The sequence below is a fragment of the Pseudonaja textilis genome, chromosome 1, assembly GCF_049901715.1.
Source record: "Pseudonaja textilis isolate UNSWEBS1 chromosome 1, rPseTex1.2, whole genome shotgun sequence".
In the NCBI taxonomy this organism is placed as follows: Eukaryota; Metazoa; Chordata; class Lepidosauria; order Squamata; family Elapidae; genus Pseudonaja; species Pseudonaja textilis.
The window spans coordinates 198529905-198543358 of NC_141990.1; the positions used below are offsets into that span (position 1 = coordinate 198529905).

The following is a 13454-nucleotide window of genomic DNA, read 5'->3' on the forward strand; positions in this document are numbered from 1 at the left end:
AGGGTTGAAATGAGTGGTTCCTTGGTGCTCTCATAATAGGTAATGATGTTACCTAGTTTGGGTATTGAAACATCTTGAAGAAAACAACCAAATTCAGAGCATCGAGGACCCCTCAAATATATAAACTTCTGAACAGCAAAATATTGCCTTAAGCTCTAATAAATAAAATACTGGAACCACTCTTATAAATATATAAGTATCTAAAAAGGATATCCAATTTAGGGTTCGTTTTACATAAGAATGGTGAATACTATAAATTTAAATTTTACACATGTAAAAACTCTATCAACACTTACCAATGAGTTTAATGCTGGCAATTCTTTTGACAAAATAATGTTTTTTAAAGTCTGTAGCAACATAGTTAATACTTCTGAATTCTGCCGTTCTCTTTTGTTGCCTAGAAATAAGTTATGCATGCGGTGGTCAATCAGATCTTATAACACTGGACATAGTAACAGGCTTCATACACTTAACTGCGTCTTTACCCAGATCCCAGTTTGGGTAAATCACTTCTAAATAATGAGGTTTAATTGTAAGCTGTGTTCAAACAGTAGCATGGTATGATACCAATTTACTTAGATAGCTCTAACTGTACATGAATAAATTCAGTAATTCCTCATTTTCATAAGGTCTCTATACAGTTGAATCATATAAACAATGATTACCTGATTCAATTGCAGCTTTCACAAAACCAACTAATTCTCTCCATATAGCAGTGAGCATAACATCTGCAAGGCATGATTTAAACAAAAGGAAAATCAAGAGAAAAATCAGTTAAGTATATTTATATTATATAAACAGGTATCTGAAAGATGCCAACTACTGCACTATAAGGTTTTTTTTAAACAAAAAATGCCCACTAAAGAATTTTTCTATGAGTAGAAGACAAAAGCTGCAAACAACTTGGTGAGTTGTTAATATCCAAATCACCATGGCAGTCAGCAATAGGGTTTCTGGGGCTTATCTTGTCCAAAAGGAGACAAGGAACTAATTCAGTTTACTTTTTAGGAATAGTAAGGAATAAAGAAAAAATGGAATATGTCTGCAAGGACTCAAAACCAAAGACTCAAAATCCAGTACCAATGGACTATAGACAGTAAAATGCTCAGTTCTATCTATCTGAACAATTAAAATGAACCACGATCATCAATTTTTTTTCCTCATCTTTTTATGACATGCCTCTTTTCCATTTTAAGCCCAATAGCAAGAACTAGCTAATTGATTTATTTTTATTTATTATTTATATAGCATTCCTATAGTTAATGCCTTTTGTCTTTAGAGTTGAAAATTCCTGCTTACAATAAATACCTAACCCGCACATAAAGTCCTTACCAGAAACATCTCTTCCAATTGCAATGAAACCATCCCGAGCTGCATTTATGAAAACACTGGCATACTTGCAGAAAAAGGAAGTGCTGTTGATTACTGGGCACTGAAGAGGTTCTATATAAGGAGACAGTAAAGAACTTCTCTCACTGACAAATCAGCAGTTTTTAAAAATAAAACTAAGGCTACAGTATTTTACCTTATTATAAAAGTTATTTTACCCAACAAATAGTTACCTAAACTAAGTACAATTTTATTTTCCTTGGCGAAAGTCAATACTTCTGGTCCCATAAAGAAGTGAAGTAGCATTTCAATTCCTAGAAGCTGAATAGATGGAATAACAGCTCCTTCACCGCTGGAATTCAAAGTCATCTTTGGAGTGGCAATATTTCCAAAAGGGAAAACTCCTGAAATAAAAACATTGCATTTTTCTCTCTCTTCTAGCAAAGAACATGGTTTATATGGGGAAAACCCACCCACAACACCCCTCCCCAGTAGGAGTAACTTGAAGAGCTGGCTGATGGAAATGAGGTTGAAGATCTGATTATGTCTCATGCTTCTGACAATAGGATTGCACTTCAAAGCTAGCCAGTGAATTTTATCTAGAAAGTTTCCCCAAATGTATATGACATTATCTTCCATTAATGGTCCTATGCTTAAACTATAGTTCTAAACTGCAGCGCTTGTTAATATTACCTTAACAAAGCTTACTTTCAGGAATGGCAAGGAGCAAAGAAAGTCTACTCAAAATGTTCTACTTCTCAGGGCAAGTGTCTTAGAACAGACTAGGAGTGTGAAAGAACTGGAAAAGGGCTCTTTTTTCTTTTTAAACCCAGAACTAACGTATTTTGCAGGTTGTGTGAACCATTTCGGGTCAGTGGTACAATTGGGCAGACTTGAGATGACCCTTTTCCTCCCCCTTCACAACGCCATGTCCCGCCAGTGTGGCCATCACCTCCCAACCTTCCCAGTGCTTCCCCTCCCTCCCCTCAGCTGCCAATGTACTTGTATCTGCTTGCTTCATACCTGGCTTTCGTGAACTACACGGCATAGTTAAATTCTGATTAGAAATTAACCATGATGAATTGTCTTGTAGCGGAGAGGCAACTAGGCTTAAAGTGTTCAGAATTAATGGTACACAAACCTAAAAAAGAAACACTGAAGCATAAGCCCAAAATAAAATAAATCGGCAGATCAGATCTCAATAATTTATTCTAGCAATAAACAAGAGATATTTAATGCATACGTGTATTATTTATTGAATGGGATAATGCATACAAGAGCACAATCAATATGTCAGATATTGCATAGAAATGTAAATGTCCTTCAGAACCCCATTTTAACTAATGCTCAATATTAGTTTAACCACAAACATTAAGCTACCTGTTCAAAGTGGACTGGAAGCTGAGATCCAAGCCTCATTAATAAATACCACCAAACTTCAAGCTTGGTCAGTGCCAGAGTTTCAGTTCTCACATGAATAGAGGTCAGTGGCTGCATCAGCAATCTCAGCCTTTTTGCACTGCATAATATATCTTCGAAACAGAAATTGAAAATATTGATTATATTGAATAGAAAGAGAAGCAAAGTTTAATCCTTCTTGCCTCACTGGGTTGCTATGAATTGAAAATGGATTTGTCTAACAAATATGGCATCCTCTTTTTAAAAAAAACATTTTATTGAAGATTTTTACAATTGTAAAAGATAACCCAAATTAATATCAGAAAGAAAAAAATATAAATACAAAAAGGAAAGAAAGGAGGAAAAACAACAGCAAAACAAATACAAATAAGCCACTCCTTTTCTATGGGTGTTTCAGAAAGATCTTACACTTGTGTAATTATAGCAATAGCATCTAGACTTATACACTGCTTCATAATGCTTTACAGCGTTCTCTGAACAGTTTACAATGTCAGTATATTAGCCCCCATAATGTGGTCCCTCATTTTACTGACCTTGGAAGGATGGAAGGCTGAGTTAGAGCTGGTCAGAATTGAACTGCTGGCAGTCGGCAGAGTTAGCCTGTAATACTGCATTCTAACCACTGTGCCACCATGGTTCTTGTATTTGAATTCTGTACTCCCTATCTCTAAAAGCTTCAAAATGTAGTCTTCTATAAGCTTTCTCGTGGGAAAGGCTAATAATCCAGAAAAGTATTTTAGACATTGGTGTTTCAATAGGCCTTTGGCAAGCATGATTGAGGCCCATTTTCCTCTTTTTCTTCTTCCCATCCAGGGGTCTATGGAGATTCTCAACCATCCGAGTCAGGGTTATCCCAAAGGTACTTTCCAAAAGACAAATAAACCTTCTTGTTTTTTCCACTTGAAAACGTTTCACTTCTCATCCACGAAGCTTCTTCAGTTCTGGAGAACTGTTCTCAGAACTGAAGAAGCTTTTTGAATGAGAAGCAAAACGTTTTCAAGGGAAAAAAACAGACGAAAGCCCAGTTGTCTTTTGAAAAATACCTTTGGGGCTTTCCAGCCAGGTTTCTTATCTCTATCTCCTTTGTTCTTTTTGATTTGTGTTCTTTGTTTTTAACCATTTGAAAATTGCCCAGAGTTGCTGGGAATCAGACAGAACTCATATTTGAGTAAATGATTTATAGTGGGTAAAAGCACATTCTCATAAAAGATAGCTGGTATCTGGCAATGATAAGAACTATGTAAATCTTATATTAAATATAGCCATGATGGCAACTAATTTAATTTAAACTATCAACATCACTAATAACTTATGTTTTTGTGTGTCAGCTTAACCACTGACTTTCCTTCTGCATGTGAGAAACAAAGAGTATATTCATTGCCGATACTTACTGCTCAACATTTTAGCATACCTGGATTTAAAGCAAAGTTATCAATCAGACTTTTCCATGCAATGAAAGCTATTTTCTTTACCACCGGGGAGCCACTACGAAATCCAAGTTCTTCTAAATGCAGCAAGGAATTGATAAAGCTTCCACTATGATGCAATGTCTAAAGGGAAAAATACAGTATCACTGTACTCTGTAATGTACTTCCGGTATCATAGCTTATAAAGATTTTTTTTTCTCCAACTTACTTTTCCAAGCAGCTTTACAAACAGAGGCCACAGTTTCAGAATATATGTTTCATGTTTTGAAAAAAACAGCTTTTGGAGTTCTGGAATTACTTTCTGTAGGATTATAATAGAGAAAATGTATTAAAATGTTAAATTAAATTAGATAAAAATGCACTTTGATGAGATTCTTGGGGGTTTGTTCAGAATTGGTCAGCTAGGATCCTAGAACAGCATTCAGATTTTTTTTTTAAAAAATGAAGTTTTATTATACGTTTTCATTATGCATTACAGCTTCAATTTTACAGCCACGATATACTGGTTGTATCAACATTATACATTATGCATTCTATATACTTCCTATGTTCAACTATTTAACTTTTCTTTATACAATACCACATTTATCTTTCTTATTCCTATAATTCTAACCGGGTTTCTATATGTATATATTTTTAACTATTATTATACTCATATTGTTTCTAGTACTTTGATCATCTTTCATTGTAGTTTTCTAATCTTTGCATCTCTTATCTAACCAATTGTACCATATCCCAAACGGAATAATATTCTATTCTCCTTTATCTTTAATTTCCATTGTCAACCTGTCCATTTCAGATCAATCAAGTATTTTCCTTATTTTTCCTCTGTGGGTATATTTCTGTTTTTCCAATTTTGTGCGTAGCTAATTCTCGCGGCTGTTATTACACAAATCATCAAGTACTGAGGTTTTTTTCCCTGTTAGTATGCTCAATAGAAATAGCTCTGGCTTTAAGTTTATCTGTTGTTTTATCATCTCCTCCAACCAATCTTTTTTATCCTTGTCCAATATCTTTTTGCCATTGGACAGGTCCACAACATATGGTAATATGTTCTTTGTGTTTCTTTACATTTCTAGCATTCTGATGGGCTAATTTGGGAACATTTTTGCTAATTTTGCTGGTGGTAGGTGCCATCTATAGAATGTTTTATACAAATTTTCTCTATATGCTGCTGACGTAGTCAGTCTATAATTTTTTCCCCACAGTTTTTGCCAATCATCCAACTCTATGGTGTACCCAAATATTTTTGCCCAGGTTATCATATTTTCCTTTACTGTTTCTTCTTCCATTTTAAAATCTCAGTAAGTAGTCATAACATTTTAAATTAACTTTTCATCCATCCCCTGTAATATTTTATCCAAATCTTATGGTCACATTCTGAATTATTTTAAATGTCTAAGAGTTGTTTATCAAATATCCAGAAGGAAATTGCAGTTATGCCTCTCCTATCACTCCAAAATATATCAAAGCAATTTTAAAATTCCATGTGACACAAAAGGGAATGATTAAATTACTTGTGGCAAGTCCACTGCATAATTACCATACGAGGCACAATTCAGAAATCTATTCTCTGAGACTGGAAACTGGGTTGCTGAGAATAAAAATATGTTTTGAATAGATTTAAATTGACTCTAGCAACAGGGCTACCATTAATATTATTGGGTAATTACAGGTCAAAGTGATGGAAGAGTATTACAAACAAATTGCTCTCCTACCGATTGTCGCCTGATTATTCACTATCCTTAAGATTTAATAATGGAAAATATGTAATCAAACTGTGGATCTGGGACAGAGCCACCAAATAACCTAAGAAGATTTTTAAACATTTATCAGCTTTTCATCAAATCTCAGAGATGCTCTTCCAAAGCCTGGTTTTCTCTCTTATTCTATGTTATCAATACCCTCAGTATTTTTTTAAAGATACTGTAATAGCCCAGGTCCCAAGAGTATTTCCCCTATGAGAGTAAGGTAAGATAGAGAAAACTGTACATGTTCTTTTATATTGTAAATTTAATTCAGACTTTTTGGTCAAATGCTAATATGGTCTTTATTTTAAAAAATCCAAGTTATTCAGATAAATTTTGCATTAAATATTAATTGGCTGACAGAGACTTCATAGTTACATACTATACACAATTGCAAAATGTTATTGTGCAGTTATAAAAATTAATTGCATTCTTGTAACTCTTACAGAATTGATTTGTATCAATCATATGAAAATTGACTTAAGTTTTTAAACACCGGATTGATGTATTATTTTATTGCTATCTTTTATCTATTGTTTTGTATCAATTGTCCTTTAGTTTGCATGTTTTAAGACTACAATAAGGTATACATTTATTCAATTCAGAATAAATGTATTAGTAACATCAAAATAATCTATAGGATTATACTGAAAAAATATAAGATATTGTGCTAGAAATCACAAATGGGGAACTGTCATTTTAATACTTTTTACAAAATAATGCATTTCAGTTCAGACTTCATTTGCATTTATCTTCCATATATGTAAAGTACTGACTCTGGTATTTATTATATAATATTTTTACACTTTTCAGTGATTTCTATTCTGGATTTTTAATTTATGCCAAAAATATACATGACTGAAAATCTAGTAAAATAGCTGTATGGGGACTGAATGAAGGTCATGCAAAAAATACGTCTGGCTCTGTGATGCTCTGCAATTACATTTAAGGTAGATTTGACTTACAGTAGTCAGGAGTTGCTCAGCAACTGCTATCACCTCTTGGTTCTGCTGAAGAAGCGGTAGACCCATTTCCAAAGCACTAGCAGCTCTTAACTGTACTTTATGAGCTGAGTGAACCAGCAAAGGAATTATCATCTTAGCCCACGTCACAGCCTGTTCCTCCATGTCAGATGGAGCCTGTTCTATCAGCCTAGATTTTAGAAACATAATATGAATAAGTTTTGCAAATACAAATATGAATAAGTTTCCAATGTTTTTGCAAAAGTTTGTCAAAAGAACTAAGTATGCAGGTGTATGTAAATCTCTTGTTCTCACATGGTAGTGGTTTGCAGTCTATTCTGAATAACATTACAGTGCTTCATAGGCTAATTGGAGGGATCTACAGACAGTGGATAAGATAACTTAATCCATTGTCAATTATCCCATTGGCATCAGTGCAATAATGAGGCCCTTTCAGCTGATTCAGACCACAAATAAATTAAAATCACTTTAGATTAAGTAAAACCTAGAATATGATTCAGAATTCTTTGCTCATATCAAGAGACTGTTGACAGTTGAAGCAATATGGAAAACTTCCCCACACTAACTCTTACAAGCAGCAATTTCCTATCTACTACATTAAAGAACATTTGTTACATTGCTCCAATTGAAGTGCTCCAATTATAATATGAAATACAATATCAATAAAGATCTAATATAGTTAGTAGCTTAACTGGAAAATAGAAATTTCCCCCCCAAAATATAAATGCATATACAATTTCTTTGACACATACTCCAATAATGCGATAAATTCAAAACATAGCTGCTACCGAGCATTATTACGACCGAAACTTTAGCTTTCAACATAAACAGGTCAAAATTTAAACAGAAGTCTTCCTCCTCTTTTTACAAATTTACAAATGTATTTTGTACATTTGTACTTTTTACAGATGTATATCTTGACACATACCGGATGATAACATTTAGCGCTTCATATTCAACCACCATGGAATGTGAATCTTCTTTATGAAGTAGTGTTTCTAGCATCTCAATAATATTGGGTACCTGAAAAAAATATCATGAGTTAAGTAAAGCAAGACTTTTTATCAACTTTTATTTATAAGTGATGAAAACAAATCCTACTCACCAACTTTCCAACCGTATCTGGAGGAAAGGACTGCTTTGAGATCACCCAGAGTGCTCTTGTTCGAGTGTGTTTGTCTCCTGAATTTGTAGCAACACTGTTTAATACAGACAGTAGTTCATGTATTTCTATTTCTGTTTTAAAAAAAGAAAAACCAGTAATTATTGTTCTAGGTATTATCACTGTGTAATAATTGATAGTAGCAAATTTCTTGGTCTGTAATGAAGTTCAGACTAATTTCATAAAGGGATGGCTTCAAGTATTCTGTATAGAAACAGCTGTACTGGATAGAAGCTTCTTTTATAATGGTGTATACGCCTGGTAGTATGCCAACAGGTAGCAAAACAACAAAAACAAAACAAAACACTATAGTACTGTTCATGTGACTATTTTGAGTCAGGGAAATTTACAGGTTGTTTGTATTTGTCTTTTGTATTTTTAAACTTGAATATAAATTATTATTTCAAAAAATCATTCTTGGATCCCTGCAGGTTTTATTTTGGCTGAAGCATGGACCAACCAAAACATTCTCTGGTTTATTTATGCTGCAATTTATCCAATGGTTAAACAGATTTAAAACTAACACATTCCATTTCTGTGATTATGGAATTCTGTTAATATATGCTTAAGTGTCCGTATATGCATCATCTATAGATATATACATAGACTAAGGGTCTTCAAACTTGGCAAGTTTAAGACTTGTGGACTTCAACTCTCAGAATTCCTGAGCTAACATGACTGGAGGAGGAATTCTGGGAGTTAAAGTCCACAAGTCTTAAAGCTGTCAAGTTTGAAGACCCCTGACATAGACTATGAATGTCAGTCACTGGAAGAAACCGGTTAGTCAAATTGATTAGTGTTTATGAATGTGTTTAATACAAAAAGGTATTTACCGCATAATAAGGAAGCAATCTTTGGATTACACACACAGAATCCTAAAGCTTGTAAAGCTGCACTGCTCAACTCCGACTTTTCAGTAGGAATATGTGTCTAAATAAGAAAGAAAATAAATCTAAACTCACACAACAGAAGACTGATCAGTTATATTACTTCAATTTGTCAAGATCTGAAACTGGTATCATTCTCTAAAACATTCCCCAATATGGTAAACCTCTTCAATTACCATTGGTAGTCACTTTACTGGAAGGTATGAAACTGGATTTCCAGCTAATTTGGAGGCTGATCAAATTGGAGAAGGTTGCTATAGTTACTTAAGTTCAGATTATTTAATATAACATTTCAACTTATCCTCAAATACAAAAGCTAGTTAATTTGCAGATTATTTCTCCAATTCACAAACCAAAGTTGATATACTGTATATCAGTAATTTAGTGATATTGATATGAATAATGACTAAACCTATTTATCTGGCTTAACAGGCAAAATTGATGGCATATTACATTTCTTTACACATTTATCTTCAATAAAAATAAATACATAGCGGTTTTTTTATTTGATTCAAATTGTTAAAAACTTACAAAAGTATGCACTTCTTCAAATTAAAAGTATGAACTACTAATCTTGCCCAATTCTGATGAGAGAAAGCAACTCAAACATTTTTAGCCTGAGGTATTTAGATAATTAAACAGGGAAATAAAGTGAAATACATACCATAAATATATTGTAAAGCTGGGGAAAAGAGTTTTCAACCTCAGCTGCAAATTCTTTTCCTTCATCTTCATCCTCCTCTTCTTCAGTCAAGCGACTTAATATTGAAAAAAAAAACAGGCTTTCAGTTAAAAAGTGCTCAATTGTAAGCAAATACATGATATTTAAAGGATAGCCAATACAACCTATGACTCAGTTATGAATTTGATCATGATAGACGTTTACCAATATCAGGCTTTGCTTGCGAAAACTTCCAAGCTCTTCAAGCTTTCTGTTAAGACCCAAATAAAGTATTTGGGGATAAATGTGAATAGTGAATAGGAATGCTAATAGTGATGTTAAAAGTTTGTCTGGCATCATGAATGTTGTTAGCTAAGAATCTGAATTATTTCTAGCAAATGTTACATAATAATATTGTAAAGACTATGATGGTAAAGAGGATCTGAAAAAGAATGTATTAAAGACCAAGGTATCTGATAGAGAAAGTGGCAAATGATTTCATATGTTTATTGACAATAAGTAGAAAAATATCCAAAACACAAATACAAAATAGTGAGTGGTAAGTGGCCTGCTGATAAAAATAAATGCATTGACAAAAGTAAAAACAACTCGGTATAAGGGTGTGCTTCTATGACTTTGCTACATGGAACAAATAGTTGGTCATATGTCATGAGAAGCTGAACCTGGTGGGAGTGCGTGTGTTAAATAAGAAGTTAAATAAATAAAGAAGGACTGGGTATTCCAAAGGTGCTTTTCAAAAGGCAACTGGAATTTCTTGGTTGTTTTTCTCTTGAAAATGTTTTGCTTCTCATCCAAGAAACTTCTTTAGTTCTCTTGGATGAGAATTGAAATGCTTTCAAGGGGAAAAAACCCAAGAAAACCCAGTTGTCTTTTGAAAGGTACCTATGGGACAACCATGACTTGGATGATTGAGAATCTCCATAGGCAAGGAATGGGTGCTGAATTAACACAGACTGAACATAGAAATTAATGAATACGAGGAAAGAAGTAAAATGCAAGTTTCCCTTTGCATAACAAACTATTGCATTTTACTTCTTTCATAGTACTTGCATTTTACTTTTGCAAGTACTATTGCATTTTATTTTTTACTTCTTTACTTCAATAATGATTGAAAATTGCCATTAAACAGTTGCCAAGATTCCAAACGTTAAAGAACAAAAGGCAATGTATGAGATATGTAGGAATTTGGGGGGGGGGGGATGGTTTGTCAGAATATACATTTATGACATGGTACAACAAATAATGGTGTAAACCATATTTAATCATATTTCCCTTTTTATTTCATGCTTTCAAGAAAGCAAATTGGAAGTCAGAACAAATAGTGAAAATTACGAGAAGTTAAGCCAAAGCCAAGAAAGACAAAAATCCCAGAAAGCTTAACAGGTAATTTAAAGAGAATAGTTAGAAGAACAGTATTATAAGATCTGCAAATGGCAGTAAATTTATTCCTTTTAATTTATGAATATAGTAAATATTGATAAATAAAACCTATACAATGATACCTTGCCACTCAACTGCTTTGAAACTCATCAGATTTGGTACTCAATACATTTTGATGCAAAAAATTTTTCCCCGATACTCATCATTTATTTGGTACTCAATGCATAAATTAGAACCTGTCAGTGTTGGTTCCTTATGACTCACTACATTATTCCTTATGGGTAAAAAAATGTTTGGTACTCATTGCCTCTCCTGGAACAAATTAATGAGTTCTAAAGTACTGTGGTATAAAGAAAATATCTTTTGGGATCCTTCATAATTTGTAAAAGTGGGAAGAGATCTTAAGAGAAAAAAGTTTAAGCAACACTCATTCTATTCACAACCCTACTCACAAGAACCTCTTGTATTAGGAGATGAAGTTAGACAAGTACTCCCAGTCATTACCAGATTGGAAGGCTACAGGATGGAATACTGATTGAAATATGGCAAGCAAACAGAAGGAAAATCAGTCAAGGTTTAACCAAACTATGCCATTAAATTTACAGAACGACACGGTAGACAACAAATTGGAAGTCACTCAACATTTCAGTGAATGAGAGGGGAAAGAGAGAGCGTGCACGAAAGAGACTACAGAGTATGGAAACTATCATTCTTTTTTTTTTTTCTAGACTACTGTAATGTGCTCTACATAGTGCTCCCTTGAAGAATTATCAGGAAGCTTCAACTGATTTAGAATGCAGCAGCACAGGCAGTTATGTCTGTTCCTAACAGAACACACATTACATCACCATACCAAGAGCTGCACTGACTACCGGTTTGCTTCTGTGTCCAATTCAAAGTGCTGGTTTTAACCCTTAAAGTCCTTTATGGCATGGGACCAGGTGATCTGGATCCCATGGACCATCTCTCCCAATTACATCAGCCTATCTCATTAGAAGCGGCAGAGAAGGCATGTTGTGGGCACCATCTATCAGGGACCTGCTTGTGGTAGACCCTAGAAGGCAGGCCTTCTCTGCTGTGGCACCTGCTCTATGGAAAATTTCCCCTATCTCCTCAAGTCATATTAGGTCTATTCCACTTATCATTCTAGAAGTCCCTCAAGACTTGGTTGTATCAGCAAACCTGGGGTCCCCAGGGAACTGCAAACTTTCTTAGTTTGATTTTTTAATCTCTCTGCTTAAGTTTCTATATTTTACATTTCTTTGTGTTTTTTAATTTTTTAAATAATTACTATTTCAATGATTTTTATATTTATTGTGTCTACTGATTGCTGTATACTGCTCATTCTTGCAAGATGGGCAGGCATATAAATCTGATTAATAAATAAAATCATACAATATCCCTTATGTTCACATTAACAAAATAATGAAGATTACAGCCCTACCTGGAAAAGATGACAAACCAGTTTTAGAAAAAGTTAAGGAACACAAAGCATTATTGCTGATGTATCCTGTATAACCGAGAAAGCCAAAGAAAACCAAAAGGAAGTATCTGTGTGCTTCATTAATTATAGTAAGGCCTTTAAGGTTGTTCATGTCTGACTGGCTTCAGGTTATCAAAGGAGTGTAGCAAGGCTATATATTCTCATTTTATTCAACTTATATGCTGAATTAAAAGAAAATGGGATGAGAAAAGACCAGCATGGTTTTAAAACTAGAGAAATAAGTATCAATTATATGTGCACTGTTGATGGTACTACTAATAATGCAAAGAATCCCCAAGCTCTAGAAAACAGTGAAGGAACAGAGTAAAAAAATGGAATTAAAATTAAGGACACCAAATTAATGACAACAGGTACAACAACCAGCTTTAGAATTGGAAATAAAGATACCAGTAGACTTGTATAATGACTGCCTATTTCACATTCATAGTTCTGATGGTGATGAAAAAGTAACTTTGTAACCAGTGCTCACATTTATAACCTTTGCAGATCTACAAAGCAAAGCTGAAGGAAAAGCACAATTGGTAGTGACCACTTTGCTTTACAGAATAACAGTTGGAAGGGAGCTTGGGGGTCTTCTAGCTCAAGCAGAAAACCCTATACCATTTTAGATAAATGGTTGTCCAAATCTCTTCTTAAAAACCTCCAGGGTTGGAGCACCCACACAACTTTTGGAGGCAAGTTGTTCCACTGATTGTTCTAACTGTCAGGAAATTTCTCCTTATTTCTAAGTTGGTTCTCTCCTTGATTGGTTTCCATCCATTGCTTCTTAGCCTGGCTTCAGGGTGCTTTGGAGAATTTATGATCAAGTTGCTAGCCCCAATTGTGGTCACTAAATGAGGACTATCTGTACTGATGTGATGGATAAGCTTGTCATTTAAGATCCATTAGCAACAGTACAAATAGCAGCAGCCAAGAAATACTTCTCAATTCAGT

At 34.1% G+C, this 13454-nt stretch overlaps 1 protein-coding gene across 3 annotated transcripts in view; it reads right to left on the reverse strand.

Moving 5' to 3' along the window:
• Positions 1-13454, reverse strand: part of RIF1 (replication timing regulatory factor 1) — a 42328-nt gene that overhangs the window by 25480 nt on the left and 3394 nt on the right. For all 3 annotated transcript variants that reach the window (XM_026697228.2, XM_087920266.1, XM_087920265.1), the window contains exons 2-14: positions 9620-9713; positions 8902-8998; positions 8012-8142; positions 7835-7929; positions 6889-7075; positions 4384-4476; positions 4160-4298; positions 2710-2861; positions 2353-2470; positions 1563-1733; positions 1333-1443; positions 666-728; positions 297-397 (exon numbers count right to left, since the gene is read on the reverse strand). In XM_026697228.2, the coding sequence (XP_026553013.2) occupies positions 297-397; positions 666-728; positions 1333-1443; positions 1563-1733; positions 2353-2470; positions 2710-2861; positions 4160-4298; positions 4384-4476; positions 6889-7075; positions 7835-7929; positions 8012-8142; positions 8902-8998; positions 9620-9713 (1552 nt within the window). The remainder of the gene's footprint in view (positions 1-296; positions 398-665; positions 729-1332; positions 1444-1562; positions 1734-2352; positions 2471-2709; positions 2862-4159; positions 4299-4383; positions 4477-6888; positions 7076-7834; positions 7930-8011; positions 8143-8901; positions 8999-9619; positions 9714-13454) is intronic.